This window comes from Pogoniulus pusillus, chromosome 10, assembly GCF_015220805.1.
Source record: "Pogoniulus pusillus isolate bPogPus1 chromosome 10, bPogPus1.pri, whole genome shotgun sequence".
Taxonomy (NCBI): domain Eukaryota; kingdom Metazoa; phylum Chordata; class Aves; order Piciformes; family Lybiidae; genus Pogoniulus; species Pogoniulus pusillus.
The window spans coordinates 34,054,487-34,080,263 of NC_087273.1; the positions used below are offsets into that span (position 1 = coordinate 34,054,487).

General features: G+C 43.4%; 1 protein-coding gene and 1 long non-coding RNA gene across 12 annotated transcripts in view; one reads left to right on the forward strand and one right to left on the reverse strand.

Moving 5' to 3' along the window:
* Positions 1-24,637, forward strand: part of PTPRM (protein tyrosine phosphatase receptor type M) — a 598,091-nt gene extending 573,454 nt beyond the window's left edge. For 10 of the 11 annotated variants that reach the window (XM_064150178.1, XM_064150183.1, XM_064150179.1 and 7 more), the window contains 8 exons: positions 227-362; positions 657-806; positions 1,377-1,550; positions 5,474-5,605; positions 9,216-9,341; positions 11,475-11,638; positions 15,229-15,364; positions 23,673-24,637. In XM_064150178.1, coding sequence (XP_064006248.1) covers positions 227-362; positions 657-806; positions 1,377-1,550; positions 5,474-5,605; positions 9,216-9,341; positions 11,475-11,638; positions 15,229-15,364; positions 23,673-23,726 — 1,072 coding nt within the window. In that variant the 3' untranslated portion in view covers positions 23,727-24,637. Of the gene's footprint in view, positions 1-226; positions 363-656; positions 807-1,376; positions 1,551-5,473; positions 5,606-9,215; positions 9,342-11,474; positions 11,639-15,228; positions 15,365-16,081; positions 16,482-23,672 lie in introns of those variants that run through there. The other variant, XM_064150185.1, reaches the window with a different exon arrangement.
* Positions 1-25,777, reverse strand: part of LOC135178858 (uncharacterized) — an 83,602-nt gene that overhangs the window by 44,731 nt on the left and 13,094 nt on the right. The window lies entirely within an intron of this gene.

Here is a 25,777-nt window from a genome sequence, read left to right on the forward strand (position 1 = left end):
TGTACACTGAGGGTGATGAAACATACCCAGGTTGCCCAGAAAGGTGGTGAGTGCCTCATCCCTGGAACCATTCCAGGTCAGATTGTCTGGGGCTCTGAGCAACTTGACTGAGCTGCAGATGTCCCTGCTGACTGCGGGGATGTTGGACTAGATGTCCTTTAAAGGTGTCCTCCAACCCAAGCCATTCTATGATTCTATGATTAACTGTGCTCCTCTCTTGCTTTAGTGCTGGTGCTGGCAGAACTGGATGCTTCATTGTGATTGACATCATGCTGGACATGGCAGAAAGAGAAGGTGTGGTAGACATATACAACTGTGTGAGAGAGCTTCGATCCCGGAGAGTTAACATGGTGCAGACCGAGGTACTGTTAACCCACTGGAACACTGCTGTGTGCTTTGCCAGAAAAAATACTCATCTAGCCTGTGAAACTAAAGCTCCTTTGTGGCTGGCACATTGTGTCCAGTTCTAGCTGGGTGCTAGGTTGGACTGGATGATCTTGGAGGTCTCTTCCAACCTGGTTGGTTCTATGATTCTGTGATTCTTTTCCAGCCATGCTGGATCTGTGTTGCTGTGAACAATATTAGTTGTAGGTTTTTTGGAACTAAAATACTGTTAGCACATCCTATGTCAATAATTCTTTTCCTTGCTTTACCAGGAGCAGTATGTCTTCATCCATGATGCCATCCTGGAAGCCTGTCTTTGTGGGGACACGTCAGTTCCAGCTTCCCAAGTTAGGTCTGTTTACTATGAAATGAATAAACTGGATCCTCAAACTAACTCTAGCCAGATCAAAGAGGAATTTAGGGTAAGTTGTGGCTGACATTACCTAGAAGCTATACAATTAAGCTATACTAAGACTTTTGGTGAAGTACTTGCTCATAATTAAGCAATTTAAGACCAGCTTGCTTATAACCAACCAATTTAGGACCATACCTGGGAGGGAAAGCCTTCCAAAAAAAAAAGAAAAAGGAGAACAGGCTGTCACTAATTGCTACTGAATGATGATGTGCATCAAAGAATGCTGTGGGGTAGTAGTAAAATCCTCCTTTTCCTCAAGGGAAGGATGTTGATTCCTCTCACCAGCCTCTCTGCAGAAGGCAGGTTTGCTCTGCCAGCTGTCTTGGAGCTGTCTTTCACATCTCTGTGCTTCCAGGATTTGTTTTTTGGGTTTGGTTGGGTTTTGTTTGTTTGGTTTGGTGTTTTTTTTCTTCCAAAGCCTGCTGACTGAGATGTGTTTTCATTTCTCTGCATATTGATTCCTGCTGAATGAAGCTGAATGCCGACTTGATCTGTCTTTAAATATTTTGGGCTGCTTTCGCCGCTATCTTAATTTCTCTGTTGTATTTGTTTACTCTTTGTGGTTGCTGTTTGAAAGACTTTAAATATGGTGACTCCAACTCTGCGTGTAGAAGACTGCAGCATAGCACTTCTACCACGGAATCATGAGAAGAACCGCTGCATGGATGTTCTGCCTCCAGACAGATGCCTGCCTTTCCTCATAACGATAGATGGAGAGAGCAGTAACTACATTAACGCTGCCCTGATGGATGTAAGTCTCCCCTACCTCATTAATAATACAGAAAAAGGGAGCAAGCAGCCCTTGAAAACTGAAGCAATGCTAGAAAAGTGGAGTCAGCATAAGATGACCAAAATCCTCCTGGCTTGTTTTCTGAAGAAACATGGCACAAAATCTTTAAACTCCCCAGTACATTTAGGATCCCACATATGTTATGTCCCAGCCAGTGCTGTGCTCTAAGAGCAAGTCAGAGAGTTCTGAAAAACTGAAAGCTGCCTGCATTTCTCCCTGGTGCTTGAACTTTTAACCATCTGGCCAGAACAAAAAAAAAAGGGGGTGGGGGGAAGTGCTACGTATTGAGACACCAAGGTAGTTGAACAGGATAACAAGGCTTGCATCAATATTTCAGTTCCCTTTGTTTCTCATTTAACCAGTAATTAACAGAAGAAAAATAATTGTCTGTAAGCATGAGACAGTAGAGAAGCTATTACTTCAGCCTTCTTGTTTATTTCTCTTGTAATTAATGGTTCCTCCTCGTGTTTGGGTGGAATTCTTTTTCCTTTCTAATGCATCAATGGTGATTCTGATACTGCTAATAGAATACTAGTAAGAAGACAATTAAACTGCCTTTACAGTCTGTAGATATTTATATCCTATCTTTGACAGTTTGGGGGTATAGTAATTGCAATTCTCAAACACATAAATAACAAGAAATGAGAGGTTAGAAAAGACTGAAGACATTGTAAATGGTCCTTTGGAAAAATGAAGCTGGAGTAATAAGAGTTTGTAGCAGCTTTTGCCTTTCTTCCCTTCCAAGTTCTCAAAGTCTTCTTGTAAAATAAGCCCAAGTTCAAAACCTCTGTGTAAAAAGGTAGATGTAGCCAGGTGGGGGTTGGTCTCTTCTGCCAGGCAACCAGCAACAGAACAAGGGGACACAGTCTCAAGTTGTGCCAGGGAGGTCTGGGCTGGATGTTAGGAGGAAGTTCTGCACAGAGTGACTGGCACTGGAATGGGCTGCCCAGGGAGGTAGTGGAATCGCCATCCCTGGAGGTGCTCAAGAGAAGACTGGATGAGGCACTTAGTGCCATGGTCTAGTTGATTGGACAGGGCTGGGTGATGGGTTGGCCTGGATGATCTTGAAGGTCTCTTCCAACCTATGGTGGATTCTATGGTTGTATGTATTGTCTTTATGCTCATCTATGTAGACAAGCTGAGAACAAAAGCTGAAGTGTCTTCTCTAGGTTCTCACAGTAGGTCAACATTTCCTGTTAGAACAGAGCTTCCTTGATCTGGAGTTTCCAACCTTGCCATTAGTTGTGTTCTTTCCTCCAGAGTTCAGTTCTGTTTTCTTCTGTAAATTGAATGATACTCAAAAAGAGCAGTGCCTCACTATTTTCTTTGAAGATACTTTCCTTCACTGCCAAAACAATGATCTGGATCCAAAAAGGTGTCTCAACAAAAGGCTCCAAGGATGAAGTGATCTGGGTTGCTCTCCAACTAAAGCTTCCTAGCCAAGCTTCTGCAGCAACTCTTCACTGATGGGCAAAAGCCCTTTGAGAGGTAGCAAGCAAAATGCTCATTATTCAATACCAGAATGAGTTTGGAAAAACTGCCAGGGTTTCTAAATGAAGGAGGCAAGGAAAGACTTTCAAGAATCTCTCATCTGCATAAAACTTCCAAGGATGAGCTGGATAGATGGCCTGAGGCACATGATATGAGGTTAAACAAGGCCCAGTGCCAGGCCCCCTGTATGTGGGTCAAGTCAACCCCCTGCAGTGCTCCAGGCCTGGGACAAAGTGGCTGCAAATTGCCCTGTGGAAAAGAACTAGAGGATGCTGATTGATAGCTGGATGTGAGCCAGCATGTACCCAGGTGGTGAAGAAGACCAACAACATCCTAGCTAGGATCAACAATAGTGTGGCAAGAATAAGGCAGTGACCATGCTGGTGAAGCTGTGCCTCGAATGCAGGCTACAGTTTTGAGTTCCTCACTACAAGAAGTGCATTGAGGTGCTACAGTATGTCCAGAGAAGTGCAGCACAGATGGTGAGACATCTAGAGCACAAGCCTGTGAGGAGAGGCTGAGGGAACTGGGGTTGCTTAGCCTGGGGAAAAAGAGGCTCAACTATCTGAAAGGAGGCTGGAGCAAGGTAGGAGTTGGTCTGTTCTTCCAAGCATCAAGAGAAAGGATGAGGAGAAGTGGCTTCAAGCTGCACCAGGAGAGGTTTAGGTTGAATATTAAGAAAAATGTATTTACTGAGAGAGTGATTAAGCCCTGGAACAGGCTCCCCAGAGCAGTGGTGGAGTCCCCATTCCTGGAGGGGTTTAAAAGACTGTAGATGTGGTACTGAGGGACATGTGCTGGATTGAAGGCTGCTCAAAATTTTGTAGTGGTTTTACTGGAGGTAAAGACTTCTGATGGTTTGACTCCATGCCTGTGGCATAAAACACACTGCACAAATATAACATCTGCAGAAGTTAGATTTTGCCCAGATACAGTTTATTAATATTGAAGCTTATAAGTTCGAGGCTGAAGGGAGACCTCACTGCTCTCTACAACTACCTGAATGGTGGTGGTAGTGAGGTGGAGATTCATAGGACCACAGGATGTTAGGGGTTGGAAGGGACCCAAAGAGATCATCAAGTCCAACACCCCCTGCCAGAGCAGGACAATACTATCTAACACAGATCACAGAGGAACACATCCAGAAAGGCCTTGAAAGTCTCCAGAGAAGGAGACTCCACAACCTCTCTGGGGAGCCTGTTCCAGTTCTCTGGGACCCTTACAGTAAAGAAGTTCCCCCTTGTGTTGAGGTGGAACCTCCTGTGCTGCAGCATCCATCCGTTGCTCCTTGTCCAGTTACGGGGAGCAAGTGAGCAGAGCCTGTCCCCCCGTCCTGGCCATCCCTCAGATATTTACATTTATCAAATCCCCTCTAAGACTTCTCTTCTCCAGACTAAACAGCCCCAGGTCCCTCAGCCTCTCCTCATAAGCCATGCCCTCCAGTCCCCTAATCATCCTTGTAGCCCTCCCCTGGGCCCTCTCCAGTAGATCCTTGTCCCTCTTAAACTGGGGAGCCTAAAATTGAACCCAGTACTCAAGATGAGGTCTCAGCAGGCAGAGTAGAGGGGGAGGAGAACCTCCCTTGATCTGCTGGACAAACTTCCTAATACACCCCAGGATCCTATTGGCCTTCTTGGCCACAAGGGCACATTGCTGTGCCATGGTTAGCTTGTTATCTACCAGGACCCCCAGGTCCCCGGACTGCTTTTCAGCAGACCACCTCCCAGTCTGTACTGGTGGAGTTTGTTATTCCTCCCCAGATGCAGGACTCTGCACTTGTCCTTGTTGAACTTCATCTGGTTCCTCTGTGCCCAGCTCTCAGTCTGTCCAGGTCTTGCTAGGTGGCCACACAGCCTTCAGCTGTATCAGCCAAGCCTTCCAGCGTGGTGTCATCAGCAAACTTGCTGAGCAGACACTCTGTGCCCTCAACAATGCCATTGATGCAGATGTTAAACAGGATTGGCCCCAGCACTGATCCCTGGTTGGTCTCTTCTCCCAAGTATCAGGTTATAGAGGGAGAGGAAATGGCCTCAAGTTGTACCAGGGGATGTTTATATTGGCTATTAAGCAATTTTTTCCTACTTAAAGAATGATTAGACATTGGGACAGGCTGCCCAGGGAGGTGGTGGAGTCACTGTCTCTGGAGGAGTTCAGAAAACATGTAGATATGGCACTTGAGGACATGCTATAGCAGCCATGGTGGTGTTATGCTGACAGTTGTACTCAATGATCTTAGGGGTCTTTTCCAATTGAACCAATTCTATAAGACCTGGGGAAAGGCTTGAAAGCAGTGTATTAATTATATAAAAAGTAGAAACAATGCTTCCAGTGCCAAAGTTTTAGGGGCTAAATGGATCTCTCTCTCTTCTCACTGTCTGGTTATTTCTTTGCAGAGCTACAAGCAACCGTCTGCTTTTATAGTCACGCAGCATCCTTTACCAAATACTGTCAAAGATTTCTGGAGGCTGGTCCTAGATTATCACTGCACCTCAATAGTTATGCTGAATGATGTGGATCCTGCACAAGTAAGTCCAGAAAACTGCTTCATTCCAAAGAGGAGTGCTAAAGCCTTGGCATTTCAGAAGAGCTTTAGGACATAATTAGTTTCATAAAACAGTATTAAATGCTAACACACTAAGAAATTGATTTGTAGCTTGCAGACACACATAAGGAAAGGAGAGTAAATCAGCCCAGCAGCAGAATCTGGTGGACAACAAGTTCACCATGAGCCAGCAATGTGGCCTTGGGGCCAAGAAGGGCAGCGGTCTCCTAGGGAGCATCAGAAGAGTAGATCAAGGGTGGTTCTCCTCCTGCTCTACACTGTCCTCGTGAGCCCAAACCCAGTGTACTGTATCCAGTTCTGGGCTGCCCAGTTCAAGAGAGTCAAGGAGCTACTGCAGTGAGTCCAGTGGAAGCTACAAAGGTGATGAGGGGACTGAGGAACACACACAGAAGCACACAGACCTATAATTTATTCTGACAAGAGAAGATACTTTGGGAAGAGTTGCTAAAACCTCCAAATGATGGTTGCAGGATTCTGACTCAAGTCTGAAACACACTATTTATAGCCAAAAGTCACAAACAGAAGCCAGCAGCTATTCATTAGCCTGTTCAAATGGCCTTGGTCTGCTTACCAGGGGCTCAGTTTTCCCAATGGGGAAATCTGTGTTACCTCTGGGACAAAATGACATTGTTAGAGAGGACCTAACAAGCCTGGGGACTAAGCATCCTTCAGAAGAGAAAACAGGGCAGCCAAATGTATGAGAGGGCACAGTTACCTCACAGAAGAGTTGTGCATGCTATACATGCTCCTTAGAAAATTGGAAAACTACTGGTTGGGCAATTTAATCACTGGCATTAATCACTCAGCATACTACAACCTGACTCTGAGTGGTGCAGCTCCAGGTCCTTACACAGATATCATTTCCTTGGCTCCCACAAACCGCACCAGCCATATGCTGGAGTAACACAGTGGCCATCCAGGTTCTTACTATGTAAATAGTTGTTAATTATTAGTTAAAAGCATTGGCTTTTTTTGTGTGTGTGTGTTTTCCCTTTTTATAGCAGGCTGGATGTCATCCTTATTTGGGATATGATCAAGAATCATTTTAGCTTTGTGTATTGCGCAGGCTTAGGCAAAATGCCTCTTTGGTTTTTCTTCTTTTGCACATGAAGACTTCTTGTTTTCAAAACACACTAAGCTCCCATTTTCACCATTCAAAAGAGATGTGTAGGAATTCCACACACTGTTTTAAAGGCCACATTTCTGATTCCAAACCCTTTCCATTGTCTACAGGGAGCAAAATAGAAAGGCAGAACTTTTATTCATGAGCCTGAGATTATTTTCTGAGTGAATAAGGAAAGAGTCGGGGGAGTCAGACTGTTAGGGACTGCTGAAGAGAGGGGTTTTAATTTGTGGACTGTGTTTTGAATTTACAATAGTGCATGGCTATTGCCAGCATTTATTAGCCTCACAGGCTTTTAAAAGCTATTGGGATATGCAGTTAATGCACCTGCTCTCTGCAGTATGTTAAACCTTTTTCCCTCTTAATGTAACAATCTTTTCATTAGGAATAAATCTCCCAACCCTTTCGGAGCGCAGAGAAGCAGAGAGAGGGCAGAGCTTATTAAAACCACTCATTCCATCCAGATTTATTACTAATTACTCTTATCGTTATTATTTATGGATATATGGAGTGTTTACAGTTCTGGTTAGATATTAGACAATTTCTGTGGATTGTTATGCTCCGCTGGGAAATGAAATTCCACCTTTCACAGCAACTCTGGCTTCAAGAGAGTCACTGGCATCCACATACACATGGAACACGCGGACCTTAGGTGCTTTTGGTATCCTCAGAGCTGGAAAAATCTCGGCTTCCCAAAGCAGCTCCAGCAAAGAGCTCTGCTTATTCTCATTTAGGCCTTTTGCAGAGGTCTGCTATAACAGCATCCCTCTGTGTTTGAAAGGCTTGCACTAGACTCTGCACATCTAAAATGATCTGAGCATTTGCATTTGTTACCTATGTTATATTTTAACACCAGCATAGTTCACAACAGCCAAAAAAAAAATGCTGGAAGGTTTGAGCAATGTTTGAGAAGCAATTTGCAGAGGTCTGTTACAACAGCATCCCTCTGTGTTTGAAAGGCTTGCACTAGACTCTGCACATCTAAAATGATCTGAGCATTTGCATTTGTTACCTATGTTATATTTTAACACCAGCATAGTTCACAACAGCCAAAAAAAAAATGCTGGAAGGTTTGAGCAATGTTTGAGAAGCAATTTGCAGAGGTCTGTTACAACAGCATCCCTCTGTGTTTGAAAGGCTTGCACTAGACTCTGCACGTCTAAAATGATCTGAGCATTTGCATTTGTTACCTGTGTTATATTTTAACACCAGCATAGTTCACAACAGCCAAAAAAAAAATGCTGCAAGGTTTGAGCAATGTTTGAGAAGCAATTTGCAGAGGTCTGTTACAACAGCATCCCTCTGTGTTTGAAAGGCTTGCACTAGACTCTGCACGTCTAAAATGATCTGAGCATTTGCATTTGTTACCTATGTTATATTTTAACACCAGCATAGTTCACAACAGCCAAACCAAAAAAACGCTGCAAGGTTTGAGCAATGTTTGAGAAGCAATTTGCTCAGCAGACTGAATCTAGGGGGAGTTGAAAATAAATGAAAAAAAATATATTTTCCTCCTTGAAATTTCTGGGTTTAACTTGTTAAAGTGAACTCCTGCAAATCAGACCCTGTTCTCTTCTTAATTGATGTAGTAAGTGATTATGTTTCCCTCAAACGTAGTCATCTCCAAACGGCTTTGTGGAGGGCTAAGTGTTATAAGAAATGCAAAACAACATCTGGAGTAAATGTGATTTGTCAGCTCAGCTCTGGATCAGCAACAGTCAAGGCAGCAGAATGAAGACCACAGCTGTTTTGCTGAATGAAATCAAGTTCCAAATCTGACATCAATGCTTCTGCAAGCAAACAAAATTTCACGAGTTCATACTTAATTTTGGTGAATGTTTTGCAAAAGCCACATGATGGAACTGCTGTAAATATCCTGGGGCGGGGTTTGGGGGGGGAGAGGGAGTGGGTTTGGAAATCATCAGGGGCTTTATGGAAAAAAATGCACAAGCAGAGCCTAGCTTCAAAAAACCTCCTTGCAAAGTGTTGATTTAATCTCTAAAGCATTAACAGGGATGAGAATTGGTTTCTGGATTAAGCCATCATGATGTTGTTAGGCGCTAAAACCGTGCAAGATAATGGTAATGTGACTTTGTGGTCTTTAGACACCTAAGAAGTGATGTTTCCTGAGCACTAAAGAAAGCAGAATTGCTATTTTTGGGTGGCATTCATAAGGTGAAATGGAGCAGTTATTGAAAAATGTAAAGCAATGCCGATGCTAAATGGTGTCGTCAGTCAAGGATAATGAAACAGCCGTGGAAGTTAAGTCCTGAGGTTGGAGAATTGATGCTCCCTTCAGAGTATGAAGCACAGGGTGTGTTTTATGAAGATACTTGGGCAGTGTTTCAGTCATAAATGGAGCACTAAGAGAGATCTGGGGAGGTCTATCAAGGCAGCACGAAATTCCAACTCATTAACTCTCTGCTTTCGTGTTTGTGGTTTTTTATAGCTGTGTCCTCAGTACTGGCCAGAAAATGGAGTACACCGACATGGTCCTATTCAGGTGGAGTTTGTCTCAGCTGATCTGGAAGAAGACATAATCAGCCGGATATTCCGAATTTACAACGCAGCCAGGGTAAGATCATACAGTCACAGAATCAACCAGGCTGGAAGAGACCTCCAAGATCAGCCAGGCCAACCTAGCACCCAGCCCTGGCCAGTCAACTAGACCATGGCACCAAGTGCCTCAGCCAGGCTTTGCTTCAACACCTCCAGGGACAGTGACTCCACCACCTCCCTGGGCAGCCCATTCCAATGCCAATCACTCTCTCTGCCAACAACTTCCTCCTAACATCCAGCCTAGACCTCCCCCAGCACAACTTGAGACTGTGTCCCCTTGTTCTGTTGCTGGCTGCTTGGGAGAAGAGACCAACCCCCACTTGGCCACAGTCCCCCTTCAGGTAGTTTTTTTAGAGTGTCAAGTAGTGATAGGACTAGAGGGAAAGGAGCAAAACTAGAAGTGGATAGATTCAGATTGGATGTTAGGAAGAAGTTCTTCACCATGAGGGCAGTGAGACACTGAACAGGTTGCCCAGGGAGGTGGTAGAAGCCACATCCCTGGAAGTTTTTAAGGGCTGGCTGAATGTGGCTCTGAGCAACCTGATCTCGTGTGGGGTGTCCCTGCCCATGGCAGGAGGTTGGATCTAGACAATCCTTAGGACCCCTTCCAGCCCTGACAATTCTGTGATTCTGTGACCCTAGATGGAGGGAGCCTTTGCAATGGACTGGTATTGATCACCAAAGAACCACAGCTATGAATGAGCTGCAGTCTGCTGAAAAGAGTCAGGAACTGACTTGAGGTCCCATAGAATCATAATATCATAGAAAGTTTTGGGTTGGAAGGGACCTTTAAAGCTCATCTAGTCCAACCCCCCTGCAGTAAGCAGAGACATCTGCAACTGGAGCAGGCTGCTCAGAGCCCCAAACAACCTGACCTGGAATATTTTCAGGGATGGGGCATCTGCCATCTCCCTGAGCAACCTGTGACAGGGTCTTTACCAACCTCATTGGAAAAAAATTCTTCCTTCTATCTAGTCTAAATAGTTTAAAACCATTGTTCCTTGTACTGAGAGCTACCTTGTCCCCTTGGTTTCAATCAGAACAATGCAAGACCCCCAAAAAAGGCATGTTAATGGAGAAGCAGATTGTAAATATCAGGTATTTCTTTACTACTACAAAGGTCTTGCATTCACAATGGATGTGGCCAAAGAAGCTCACAATCTCCAGCAGCACTGATGTGAGCTGGACATAGCTGACATGCTTTGGGAAGAGGAGGTCACCAGCTGAAAGAAACCAGACAGGAAATCAGGAGATTGCACATTTTGACATAAGGCAGACAAAACCCACTGAGGAACGCATCAAATGCTCCATCCACTTTGGTTTATTCCTGCGCCTTGTTAATTTTAGATCCTCTCTATGACCTCTCACTCTAGGGACAAAATTGTATTGCAACATTTCAGAACGCTGCTTGTTTTCAAAGTGGCACTGAGCTGCCCTTTACTTTGCCCAGATGTGAAAGTGGCAAATCCTAGCCTACAAATCCAGCTTTCATGTGTGTGTTTATTATGCCCTTTTTCAAAAGACTGCAATTTTCTGCCACTAACACTTGCTCTGTTCTCCTTTTTGATTTGAAATCACCATAAAGCAACTGGTTTAGGAATGTGTCACCCTAGAGGGGTTCTGACTGCTGCAGGAGCACACAATAAAATAAAATGTAGTTAGATTTCTTTTTTTTTTAATAAGCTAGAATCATCTGAGGGTTTCATTTGGTGTTTTTAAATGATTCCTGCTTCAAAATATCTTGAGAGGTTCTGACCTTTCTTGTAAAAATAAAAGTAAAAAGAGAGAAGCACAGAAACATTCTTCAAAATGCTGAAGCATATCGGGGGGGGGGGGGAAGTCTGTAGTTGAAGTTGTGTTGCTACCAGATTCCTGCTATGATATTAATTCATTATTTGCTTGATCCTGCAGCTGTAGCATTGCTCTATTCTGGTCTTATTTGCATAGCACTCTGTTTAAAACCTCTTGTGCTAATAACTCTGCTGGAAATTAAAAGCTGCAGCTCCTCAAGGGCAGTTTGAAATCACACAAGTAGTTTGTTCAGTGGTGAGCTGCTTCAACAGCTTCTCCTCACCTATACCAAAGAGCTCAATTAGGCAGGCATAAATAATGCTGTTCTTTCTCCTGCTTGTTGGCTCAATCTCCACAGCCCCAAGATGGCTATCGGATGGTGCAGCAGTTCCAGTTCCTAGGGTGGCCCATGTACAGAGACACCCCAGTCTCCAAACGCTCCTTCTTGAAGCTCATCCGCCAAGTGGAGAAGTGGCAGGAAGAATACAACGGAGGAGAGGGGCGCACCGTCGTGCACTGCTTGTGAGTACCAGGAACAGGGGAGAGCAATCTCAGGGGTCTGTGTCAGCTTTAAAATCATCTGTGCACAGGAGAAGAGCTGTCTTTCTCATCCAGACCTGGATGAATAACACAGCTGCTCATTTAAAAGTTTTGTCTATTTAAATTCTTCCCAAGGACCACAGAATCACAGAACCTTAGAGGTCAGAAGGACCTCCAGAGACAGAATCATAGAACCATAGAACGGTTTAGGTTGGAAGAGATCTCAAAGATCATCTAGTTCCAACTCCCCACCATAGGCAGGGACACCTCCCAATAGAACAGGTTGCTCAAGGCCTCATGCAACCTGGCCTTGAACACCTCCAGGGAGGGAGCAGCCACAACCTACCTGGGCAACCTGTGACATTATCTCACCACCCTCACTGGAAAGAACTTCTTCCTAAGATCCAGTTTAAATCTCCCTTCTGCCAGTTTAAACTCATTACTCCTCATCCTGTTATTACAAGACCTCCTAAATAGTCCCCAGCCCTTCAGATACTGGAAGACTACTACAAGGTCTCCTCGAAGCCTTCTCCAGGCTGAAAAGCCCCAAGATCATCAAGTCCAACTCTCCTGCCAAGCAGGAGCCCCTAGGGCAGTTTGCACAGGAAGGCATCCAGGCAGGTTTTGAAAGTCTCCAGAGAAGATTCCACAACCTCTCTGGGCAGCCTGTTCCAGTGCTCTGTCACCCTCACTGGAAAGAAGTTTCTCCTCATGTTGAGCTGAAACCTTCTCTGTTCCAGTTTGTAGCTGTTGCTCCTTGTCTTATTGCTACTGACCAGAGAAAAGAGATTGGCCCCAGCCACTTGACACCCACTCCTCAGACATTTGTAGACGTTGTAGAATGCTTTTGGTTGGAAGAGACCTTTAAAGGTCACATAGTCCAGCCCCTTTGCAGCGAGCAGGGGCATCTTCAACTAGATTAGGAGGATCTAGTTTAAGAAGGAAGACAGAAAGATGAATTGTATTTCTTTGTCATAAATTCATGAGTTTCCTTTTCTTGGTGGACCCCTGAAAGGATGATGGGCACAAGTTAAGTCTATTTTATATAAAGATATCCAGTGACTTTTGCAGCTGGAAAAGGTGCTTGTTTCTTCAGAGTAAATCAAAACTTCACCTTCAGGACAACATGCCTTTTATTTCTAGGCACAAGGGCCACAGAAATGAGTATTGGAAGGCCGATTCCTCTTCCTGACTTAAAGGACAGAAGTAAAGGTGGTGTGACAGACCAGTTACAATGACCTTGTAGCTGACTTAACTTTTTCTAATAATGGTATATCATAAAATCATAGGTTGCTAGAATCATTTTGGTTAGAAAATACTTTTAAGAACATCAAAGTTCGATCATTAACTCGGCACTGCCAAGTCCGCCACTACACCATGTCCCTCAGCACCACGTCTGCATGGCTTTTAAATCCTTCCAGGGATGATGCCTCCACCACTTCCTTGGGCAGCATTTTCCAGGCCTTGACAACTCTTTTGGTGGGCCCTGTATTTCTGTGACCTCTGTGCTCCACTGGGACCATCATCCACATGTGACATCATCCACTCTGCCACTTTCGATACAGCTTAACACTTGTACATGCTGTTTGACCTCTTTTGAGGCAGTCTTTTGAGACCAAGTCTTCAGTGCCTCAAGTTGCATCTCTCTTCCTCTAAACATGTTCTGAGATGCTGTCACGATGGAGAAGGGGGATGATAATGGGAAAAGCACACACTAGCACTCTTCCAGAAGTTGGGACCTGCTGCCAGAACAATGGAGGACAACCTAAGAGTATATTATTAATTCCCACTATCACTGACCTTGAACAAGTCATTGCTCTCCAATTTCCCCCCATTCATAGAATGGGGATAATAATACATTCATCAAAGAAGCATTGTGCAGTGTGATTAATTAATGTTTTGAGATCTTTAGCTGAAAATACCCTTTTGAAGTGCAAATTACTGTTATCTCTGAGGTGGCTGATGATATTAAACAGTTGTACAACATCACACCGTGCGTCACTTCCAGGCAGTAAAGAAAGAAGCAGCTCTAATATAATCCTTTTAAATGACTTTATTTTAATTAAAATTCTCAAAGAGTCCCACAATATCAGGCAATGTTTTGGCAGCAGAGAGCATCCTTTTCAGGCTGCTGGGATGTGACAGATGTATCTCCCTTTGAAAATCAACCGTTTGGCGAAGCTGGTTTGAAAGACCTGCTCCCTAACTCATCTGCTCTCTGGTAATTATCAAGGTCTTTTTATTTTCAGTGAAGCACAGCCTAAAGATTATGATGAGAATAGCTGTAGAAATAATAAGACTTCCAGAAAGAAAGAGATTCTCTCCAAGATTAAAAATAACCAGGGATAAAGTATTATTAAATGCTATATTTGATCCTGCACATGAACGTTTGTGCCCGGCTCCTTTGTTAGCGAGTCACTTCGGGTTCTCATCCTCTGATGCCGTGGGTGGAGGGGGGAATACACAACACTTTTAAAAGCAGGCATTGCCAAGGGAATAGCACAGCCCCACCTAGTGCCTCGTTAAAGTAGGAGCCACTAGAAGGGCTCCTACACACAAGACTTTAGGCGCTTTCGCTGCTCATCTGAAACACTTTTGAGTCCAGGAGGAAAGCACCTAGAATAAAATGGATCTAGAATAAAATGAATTCAGATTCACTTCCTTCACATTGCTTCAAAACACTCTTGGGACCAAGAAGAAAGCACCAGGATCTAGAATAAAATTCATTCAGATTCACTTCCTTCATGTTGCTTCAAAACACTCTTGGGACCAAGAGGAAAGCATCAGGATCTAGAATAAAATGAATTCAGATTCACTTTGTTTGTGTTGCTTCAAAACACTTTTGGGACCAGGAAGAAAGCATTAGGATCCAGGCAAAGAAGAACTCAAGGATTCTAGGTGATCTTTTGAAGTCCCTTCCAAACCCTAAGGTGCTGTGATTCTGTAATTCACTTTCTCTATGGCATTCTCAGGCCATGTGGTCATTACAGCCTCGTGGGTTTACAGAATCACTATCAATCACCATGGCTGGAAAAGGCCATGAAGATCTTCAAGTTGAATCATGACAGCACAAAGGGCTGTTAAACTGAATTGTTTCTATGCTTGGAAACATTCAAGATTAGGTTGGACAGGATTCTGAACAATCTGATCTAGATGAAGATGTCTCTGCTTATTAAAAGAGAATTGGACTAGGTGACCCTTAAAGGTTCTTTCCAACCCAAACCATTCTCTGAATCCATGATCCTATGAATCTAAAAGTACCTTGTCATTCTTTTAGCACCCTCTTTGTGCTGTCTTAAGTGTTTGCTGAAGGGTAGTGGAAAACTCAGACGCTCATGTTCCTCCAGGCTTTCAGCCTGCTGAACTCTGAATCACAGCTTTGAGATCTTTCAGCCCATTCATTTCCAATTAAAAACCAAGTTCAGCCTGGAGTTCATGAACCTTTGAGAGCAGGAACATTCTCCAGTTTCTAACCTACCAGAACTTCTGCCTTCTGTAGCCATCCCTGGGGCCGTAGGAACTTGTCAGACAGAGTCAGCTCTCACTGAGCCATTTCATCACTTCTGTTGCAGGAATGGAGGTGGCCGCAGTGGGACATTTTGTGCAATCAGCATCGTTTGTGAAATGCTTCGACATCAGAGGGCTGTCGATGTATTCCATGCTGTGAAGACACTGAGGAATAATAAGCCCAACATGGTGGACCTTCTGGTAGGAGCTTTGTTAACTGCATCACTAAATTTTTGTAATTTCCTTTTTTTCCCCCCCTTTTTTTTTCTTTTCTTGTCTTTCCTTTCCATTTTTCCCATTTCTGTTTTTTTCTTATCTTTATCCCTTTTTTCTTTCCTTTTTCCCTTTTTTTCTTTTCTTTTTTCTTTTATTTTTTCCTTTTCTTTTTTCTTTTCTTTTCTTCTTTCTTTTTTCTTCTTTTTTCTTTTTTCTTTTATTATTTCTTCTTTCTTTTTTCCTTTTCTTTTCTTCTTTTTTCTTTCCTTCTTTCTTTTTTTCTTTTTTCTTTTATCTTTTTTCTTTTCTTTTTTCATTTTCTTTTTTCTTTTCTATTTTCTTTTTTCTTTTTTTTCTTTTTCTTTTTTTCCTTCTTTTTCTTTTTTATTTTTTCTTTTTTTCTTGTTTACTTTCTTTTTTTCCTTCTTTTTCTTTTTTCTTATTTTTCTTTTCTTTCCTTCTTTCTTTTTTCTTTTTTTCTTTTATCTTTTTTCTTTTCTTTTTTTCATTTTCTTTTTTCTTTTCTTTTTTTCTTCTTTTTCTTTTTTCCTTTTTTCTTCCTTTTTTCTTGTTTACTTTCTTTTTTTTCTTATTTTTCTTTTTTCTTTTCTTATTTTTCTTTTTTTTTCTTTCCTTCTTTCTTTTCTATTTTCTTATCTTTTCCCTGTTTTTTTCCCTGTTTTTTTTTCTGTTTTTCCTCAGAAGACTCCTTAAGATTTCCAGGATTTGCAGTGGGAGTTGTTCACAAAGCAAGCAAGTCATTTTCAAAGGGGATAATGAAGTCACTTCACTTACAAGAGTACTTTTGCACTGCTTTCTTCCCAAGGAGACTTTGTCTCTCTCCATTTGAATTTTTAAAGAGTTTTAAACTTTTCAGCCACACATCCTTATTAATTCTCTTTTCCGTCAGGCTGAGCCAAGTGGAGAGCAGCCCTTGCAGGGGGAGAAATAATAGCTATGTAAAAATGGAATGCCAGATTTTCAAATTATATCTTTTATAAATAGCTTAATCACCCTAATATTTATCAAAGCTCTGAATTTCAGTTTGACATCCAGAATATTGCATTTAATTACGGCTGCGCTATCTCCTAGAAAGATTAAAGAAGTTCAGAAGCAAAGGGCCATGTGCAATTATTTTCCTAGAGAGTGTTTTATGAGCTTGCTCATTCATTTATTTATTTATTAATTTGTTCCTCTTTGAAATGGAGGCTTGCTGCAGTGCCAGCTGCTGTGGCACAAGGGCTGCGGAACAGCTGAAACCAGCAGGTTCTCACACTCCAGTGGGTAGTTCTGTACTTGGAGAGGGATGGAGCATGATACCCTTGTTCTGAAGCCTGGGTTATGAAGGGCAGTGGTTTCCAACATCCTGCTGTAGAGGTGGATACTGAAGAGGCAGCTGGACTCAATTTAGCATCACAGGCAAGAGGAAGCAGCATCTGGGCAGTTTCAGAGGTGCTACACTGATTTTTATACAATAATTGAATCAACCATTTTGGTTGGAAAGGCCCTTTAAGGTTGTCAAGTTCAAATGCTAACCAAGCATTGCCAAGTCACCACTAAACCACGTCCCTCAGCACCACATCCATGCACGTTGTACATCTGTCCAGGGATAGGGACTACATCACTGCTCTAGGCAGCTTGTGCCAGGGTTTGACAACCCTTTCAGTGAAGAAATACTTCCTGCGGTCCAGACTAAACTGTCCTGGTGCAACCTGAGGCCATTTCCTCTTGTCCTATCACTTGTTCCTTGAGAGAAGAGACTGATCCCCACCTTGCTACAATCACTTTTTAGACTAAGTTCTCCCCTAAGCCTCCTTTCCTTCTGACTAAAAAACTCCAGTTCCCTCAGCTGCTCCTCACAGGAGCTCTAGACTTCTTGAGCACTTCTGTTGCTCTCCCCCTGGGCAAGCTCCAGCACCATAATGAGGGCAAAAATTTAGCCTAGTACTTTAGGTGCAGCCTCACCAGTGCTGATTACTGGTGGATAAACTCTGTCCTGGTCCTGCTGGCCACACTATTCCTGATACAGACAAGGATGCTATTTGCCTTCTTGGCCACTTGGGCACACGCTGGCTCACCTTCATCTGGCTGTCAGTTAACACCCCACGCCCTTTTCTGCCAGGCAGTTTCCAGCCATTCTTCCCCAAGCATTGCACGGAGTTGTCTTGACCCCAGTCCAGGACCCAGCACTTGGCCTTGTTGAGCCTTGGCCCATCAATCCAATCTGTTCAGATCCTTCTGCAGATCCTTCCTACCCTCAAGCAGATCAACACTCCTGCCCAACTAGATGTCAGCTGCAAACTTACTGAGGGTGCCCTTGATTCTCTTGCCCAGGTGGTTGATAAAGATCTTAAAGAGAACCAGCCCCAGTACTGAGCCCTGGGGAACAGAAGTGCTGCTTAAACAAGGTTGGGGCATATTTCAGCGTCTTCTCTACAGACTGCCCAGGCTGAGGCAGAAGGCATCTCACAAAGCTGGTTCATCCACTTGTGATTTTAGGAGAGATCCCCCTGTCTCAGATGGAAGACTTCTCTCACACCTCGTGTCCAGGTGTGAAACACAGAGGAGAATGAGCAGAATGCAGAAGGCTCTGCTGAGAGGCTTTCAGACTCTGGGTAGATGGACAGGGGCAGCAATTCCCCACCACACACACCACCGGGCGATATCCATCCCATGGAAGAACATCTCCCACTCCATTCTCCATCACATTCCTTTCATCTATACTACCTGTGAAATCCTAGATCTTCCCTTGCACCCTGCTCTGGCCAGGCTCAGGGCAAAAAAAACCAGATGTTGCCAGCTGTGCAGTACCCCAGGGAGATGAGCCAGGGGTGTGGAACTGTGAATCTTATGTCAAGTGATTTGCCATTGGAATGGGCTGCCCAGGGAGGTGGTGGAGGCACCGTCCCTGGAGGTCTTCAAGAAAAGGCTGGATGAGGCACTTAGTGCCATGGTCTAGTTGACTGGACAGGGCTGGGTGCTAGGTTGGCCTGGATGATCTTGGAGGTCTACTCCAACCTGGTTGATGCTATGATTCTATAATTCTAAGTGAGAAACTATCAAGCTTCTGCAGTGGTGGGAGGGAGCAGCTTAGCTGGCTCCTCTTCCTTTGGTTTATACTCACAGGAGGAGAACTGTCACGCTGAGAACCATACATTTTGATTTCCTGGCTATTAAGAAAAATGTCCTACTTCTTCATTCAGATGGTATAGTTTAGAGAGGTATTTGGCAGGCCTGCTGTTCTCCCTTCTCCCAGAGCTGAAGTCCACAAAACTCACTGATCTCTGAGGCATTCATCTCAGAGAAATAAAAAGGAAATTACCAGCATGAAGATGCTCAGCTGGAGAAAATGCTCTCTATAAATCCCCATTTGTGACACTTCTCCAGGTGGAGGTTTGTCAGGCAACTGTCTCCATGTTCCAGCAGAAAAAAAAAGTTCTTTTAATCAAAAAGCTTAATGTGTCATTATAAAATATACAAACAGCATTTAGTAAATTGAGGATGGTTTTCTGAACACCTTGTGAGGAGTTTTCATTAGGAGATTTCAAACCCCTTGTGTGGTGGTTTTGGACCACACAGAATATGGTATTTACCCCCAAAGGAGTAATATAACCACACTTGCACAGAATTTGGAAGTTGAATGGAAGTAAGATTTTAAACACACAAAAAAAAAGGAAAAAAAGAAAAGGAATACAAACTAAATACAAAGGTAAACTAAATATAAAAGGTAATAAACGTATATATATATATATATATATATACACACACACATATAACCCAACAGGAGCCCAGACCTGCCTGGACAAAGCCCAGAGGCTGTTGAGCAGCTAACAAATATTATCTCTCCCCATCCCTACCACTGTTCTTATCATAACCCAAACAAGGTAAGAAGAAAGCAAGCAAAGATCAGAAGGAGAAAAGAGGAAAAAAGAACAGGCTTCAGATTATACAGAAATTTGCAGGATAAGTGAGATAGGATAAAGATATTTTGTAATGTCCTGTTCAACCTCCCTGGGACATCCAGCCCCCTGGACTCCCAAATTCTCTGGAAAACTTTGTTTATGCTAATACATTAGTCCTAAACCTATAACAACTTGTGAACCAGAGAATCAACCAGACACCTCCAAGATCATCCAGTCCAACCTAGCACCATGGCACTAAGTGCCTCAGCCAGGCTTTTCTTCAACACCTCCAGGGATGGCGACTCCACCACCTCCCTGGGCAGCCCATTCCAATGCCAATCACTCTCTCTGCCAACAACTTCCTCCTAACATCCAGCCTAGACCTCCCCCAGCACAACTTGAGACTGTGTCCCCTTGTTCTGTTGCTAGTTGCCTGGGAGAATGGAATCATAGAATCAACCAGGTTGGAAGAGACCTCCAAAATCATCCAGTCCAACCAGAGACCAACCCCCACCTGGCTACAGCCTCCCTTCAGGTAGTTGCAGACAGCAATGAGGTCACCCCTGAGCCTTCTCTTCTCCAGGCTGCACACCCCCAGCTCCCTCAGCCTCTCCTCACAGGGCTGTGCTCCAGGCCTCTCACCAGCTTTGTTGCCCTTCTCTGGACAGGTTCCAGTACTTCAACATCTCTCTTGAATTGAGGAGCCCAGAACTGAACACAGTACTCAAGGTGTGGCCTAACCAGTGCTGAGTACAGGGGAAGAATAGTGACAGAGACCACTGTTGTTTTCCTCATTTTGGAGAGAGAGGAACAAAGATGGGACAATCAGGATTTATCTTGTCACTACATCATTCATTGAGAAGCAGCATCCAAACTACATCTCTTCAGTCTTTCTGTGTTACTCTGTGGGAACTAATATTTGAATTAGCTACATTTCATTCTCCGTGTAAATTGTTTCATGGTAAGCAGACCCAGGCAGAAGTATCTAGGGGTCCTGATGGACAAGTTCACCAAGAGCCAGCAACGTGCCCTTGTGGGCAAGAAGGCTAATGGGATCCCAAGTGCATTAAGAAGATTATGGTCAGCAGGTCAAGGCAAATTTTCCTTCTCATCTGCTCTGCCCTAGTGAGGCCACATCTGGAGTGATGGGTCCAGTTCTGGGCTCTCCAGCTCAAGAGAGATAAGGAACTACTGAGAAGACTCCAACACAGGGCTATTAAGATGATGGGGAGGTCTGGAGCATCTCAGTGAGGAAAAGCTGAGAGACCTGGGGCTGTTGAGCCTGGAAAAAGAAGCCTGAGATAGGATCACTCCATGCTTATCAACAGCTAAAGGGTGGGGAGCAAGAGGATGGGACCAGGCTCTTTTCAATGATGCCCAGTGACAGGACATGGGACAATGGGCATAAATTGGAACCCAGAGGTTCCACCTGAACATGAGGAAAAACTTCTTTTCTGTGAGGTTGCCAGAGTTCTGGAGCAGGCTGCCCAGAGAGGTTGTGGAGTCTCCTTCTCTGGAGAGATAACCAAACCCCATCTGGACACTGTGTCCTGGGCAGTCTTCTGTGGGTGACTCTGTTTTAACAGAAGGGTTGGACTAGATGATCTCCAGAGGTTCCCTCCAGTCCCTACCATTCTGTAGTTCTGTGTTTAAGGGAATCATAAGGATAGTTGATCTCTTTTTCTGATTCTGCTAACTTTATCCTTTATGACTTAATTTAATTTGCCTTTGCCTCAGTTTCCATAACTGAAAAACAAAAATGAGAGCAAGGATATTCACCTACCCAAGTAAAATTTTCTGGTAGAAGATTAAATGCTCAGAATTCTAACAGTATTTCACAAAAATAGTTTCCAGATTGCTTTATCAATACCTTTTAGGCACTTTCTGATGAGATGAAGGACACTATTTATGGTCCATACTTAGAGATTCATCTCTTCATTTCATTGCACCCTTTGATTTTCCTGCAAGTGTAAAAACCTGAACAATAACCTCTGTAAAATATGGAACTAGGAAATTCTTCAGCCATCATACAACAGCATCACATGATACTACAAAATGCCCAAAGCCTTCTGATTGGACCTACCAATAGATGTTCTGGGGGAGAAAGAGCAATAAATATACCTTTCTCCACCTAGCTAATGTAAAGAGACTTTTAATATCCACCACCAAGGGAATAATAAAAATGTACAAGGGACACACATGGCTGAACCCAGTGGGAAATAATGTATGCCTGCTCCTGAAGACAGGTATTTGGTTTACTGAAAGTGACAGTTACTCTGCTGGATCTGTAAATCAGCATAAAATGAGCGTGGGGAAATGGAAATGGATGAGTGGCTGCTCTCTTGTTTTGATCTGTTCTGCAGTTATAGAATAGTTTTCATTTCTGTGGATATATATATGCAATATAAGCAGAAAAGGAATCATCTGCCTCATACTCCTTCCCTTCCTTCTTTTTCTCTTCTCATTCTGAAAAGGCACAAGCAGTTTGTGGAAGCTCTGCAAGACCTTCCAAACCTCACATACATCTCAATCATAACTTAGGTGATACATTCACTGAAGTTTTGTTTTCTTGGAGTGATAGCTCTCAGCAAAAGAATTCAGAAGTTCCGTACGCTCATTTGGGGCTTTTTGATTGTTGTAATATCATTTGGGCTCTTACACCTTCAGGTGGAGCCTCATCTCTCACCTAAAATGTGACCCAAAAATCACAAGTAGAGGTCAAAAGAGTTAATTCTTTTAAATGCATTAATGAAAACGAAACTGTAAAGCCTGGATGAGGCACTTAGTGTCATGGTCTAGTTGATTGGACAGGGCTGGGTGCTAGGTTGGACTGGATGATCTTGGAGGTCTCTTCCAACCTGGTTGATTCTATGAAGTGTAACTGTAATCTTCAACTTGTAATGTTGAGAAGGTGAAACCTCAGTGAGCCAGACAGTTAAGGCTGGGTTTGTTCCTGTGTGACAACAAATGCTTAGTTGTTGTTCATTAATTGATAATTAATTAATTAACTTCATAAAGACACTTAATTAAGTGGATTGTGGGAACAGACAATCTACTATCTCCTTCAGCTTTTTTGTTTCATTTCAATGTGTAGTACTACTAAATATTTATAGAATCATAGAATGGTTCAGATTGGAGAGGACCTTTAAAGATCATTGAGTCCAACTCCCCTGCAGTCAGCAGAGACATCTTCAACTAGATCACGTTGCTCAGATTCCAATCCAACCTGACCTGGAATGGTTCCAGGGATGGAGCATCTACCACTTCTCTGGGCAACCTGGGCTAGTGCTACCACTCTCAGCATAACAAATTTCTTCCTCCTCTGTAGCCTAGATCTCCCTGGTTTAAAGCCATCATCCCTTGTTTTGTCAGGAAGTCTGTGTTTGAAGGACAGGGTCAGCACCTGAAAATGTGGGTAACAGAAGAGCTGTTAAAAGCCTAACTTATGCATCATCATTAACTGCTAATAATTAACTGGAATGAACCCTGGAGAAGAGAAGGAGACCTTACAGTGGATTTCCAGTACCTGAATACAAGAAAGCTGGGGAAGGATTTTCACAAGGGCTTGTAGTGATAGGACAAGGGGAGATGGATTTAAGCTGAAAGAGGGGATATTTAGACTCGATAATAGGAAGAAATTCTTTACAGTGAGGGTGGTGAGACACTGGAACACTTGGTCTGGGGAGACTGTGGATGCCTCCTTCCTGGAAGTGTTCAAAGCCAGGTCGGATGGGATCTTAAGCAACCTGCTTTAGTGGAAGGTGTTCTTGCACTTGGCGGGGGTGTGGAACTAGATGATCTCTAAAGTCTCTTCCAATCCAAACCGTTCTGTGATTCCATCACCAATTTAGCCTAGGCCTGATCCTACAGAGCCATTGCACTGGGAGAGGACAGTATTTTTGCTGTGGGTTTGGGCTGCATGTGAGGAAGGAACAATGAGCAGCTCTTGCCATGAGATGTAGGGAGGTATAAGTGACATGAAAATAAACATTATAACCCGGGAAGTGCTAAACCCTGGGTCTGTATTAAGATAAACATTTCCAGGGAGGCATTTCAATAACTTCAGTTCTGCTGAAGTGCCACATGGAGGTTTTGACAGATGATAGAAGGGTTGCAAGTCAGTTTGTTTACTTGTAGTCAATTCTTCTCATACAAGTGTTTTAGAGCAGCTAAATACACATCTAATACGAGCAGCAGAGTTAAGTTATTGTGTGTGATGTCTATTGTCTGCTTAATATAAAGATTTTCTCATCTGAATACAAATTGGATTTGCAACCTGGTTCCCACTGACAACAGCTTGATAGTAAATAATTTGAGCAGAAGAGAACTATTGATCCCCTTAATTAAGTTCCTTCAATAACTGACTTTGTGGCTTTCTTCTGATTTTTCAGGATCAATACAAATTCTGCTATGAAGTAGCTTTGGAATACTTGAATTCTGGCTGACGGTGTAAGCAGCACAGACAAAGCTCCTGCTTTTCAGCACCACCAACAAAGCAAGTTGCTTCATGATACCTATGTAAAACGAGATGACAACTTCTCACTGTTCTGCTTCTACTGCTTTGTCCAACTGGCTCTTTTGAAGAGCCCCAAGAGATGTTTCTGAACCTTGCTTGCACCGCCCGGTTCCCACTACGATGCCGCTGCTTGACACCCATCTGAACGTACACCGCAACCCCACGGCAGCTGTTTGGACACCATCTGCATCCGCGGCCACTGAGGCGATGAAGCAGCATAGTCCTCTGGTGGATGAGAGCACAATGATATTCTTACCGAGGGATTCGGATTCTCCTCTTCTCTCGCCGTTGCCAGTCACCGTCACAGCCTCGTGTCCATTTTTCTGTTCTGTGGAGAATGCTGTCTGGCATTTATTTTATTTTTGAGGGGGGGGTTGTTGGTTTTATAATATCTGATTTTTAGTTCTGTTTGTATCCTAACACACAACAAAATGATCCATATGTAGCTTAGCTGAACTAATTTGGCAGACCAAATCACGTTACCTTCTTTTGAAGTCAGAGAGAGAATCCTGGACAGAAATACAGAGAGAAAAAGGAAAATACAGAATGCTCAGATTAATATATCCAAAGTCTGTTGTTGGTTTCTTTCTTCTACATCATCTTCTTCTTCTTCCTCATCTTCTTCTTCTTCTATTTGTTTATATTGTAAATATTTTTTTATTATTTCATCAAATTATTTATTCATTAAATGAACTTTTTTTTTTCCTTTTTTTTTTTGGTGAAGCACAGTGAGTGACAATCATTTTTATCAAGCCCTGGAAATGCTTATTGTATGATAGTGTAAACATTTGTTTACCTTGTATGGATTCTCAGCTCAATAAATAATTACATACATGATAACATCTTTAATTTAATATCTTTTGGAATTTCAGATCCTTCAATCAAGCTTCCCTTTTTCAGAGCTGGTAAGCACTATGCTACCTGCAGAGCATCTTTATTGTGTGATCCAGTGTTGATCCAGACAATGGAGGTGCTGTGCCGAGAGGTGAATTGTATCACAAATGATGAATGTGCACAGATGTAGAGCCTGAAAATTGTCCTGACACATGAAGAAGAAGAGATGATGTTGGGCATGTACACTCTGCTCAGTCTTTTCATGGCATCCCTTGCCAGCTCTGAACATGACCTGCAATTCCCTGCTACAAAGAGGGTGATACAGAAAAACATCTTTGCTGTGAGGATGCTGGAGCCCTGATGCAGTGTCCTTCTCTGGAAAGATTCCAAACCCAATTGGACATCGGGATGCTGGGCAGTCTGCTGTGAGTGACACTGCTTCAGCAGAGGAGTTGGACTGGGTGATGTCCAGATGTCACTTCCAGCCCTTGCCATGCTGGGATTCTGCAATACAGTGAGTTTGTTCTTGAGAAGAACAACTGCTGTGAGGAGGACATGATTCCTCAGGTGAAACACTATAGAACCACAGAATGGTTTGGGTTGGAAGGAACCTTTCAAGTCTCTACAGTCCAATCCCCCTTCAGTTAGCAGGGACATCTGCAACTAGAGCAGGCTGGTCCACGTACCAGGCATTGCTGTAAATTGCACAGAGATGCTGAAGAACTTACAAGCTCAAGCCTCGGAGGGGTAAGAGAAGTCCCAGACTGGACTCAGCAGTGGATGGGAACCAGATTCAAAAGCTGGATTCTGGAACTGGATTCAGGAACATGTGGAAGGGGATTGAAGTCAGAAGGGACAAAGCTCTCCTTGGACACTGGCAGTTGAAGAAGAGGCTCGACCATGCTGATCCCTCAGCTTTCTCCTGAATATGACATCCACTGCATGCAAACCCTTGCTGGTCAGTTGAGGGTCACCTGTTCTGTCCCCTCCTCCCTGTGGGTGCCACTTCTGACATCCTGTACCCCAAGGCGGGGCACAAGATAAGGCAGTGTCCTGTGTCTGCAGAGGAACAAATCTAGACAGAACCTTTCTGCAGCCCAGCCCTTGGCAGTAACTCTCCCCATCAGCATTCTCACTGCTACAGGC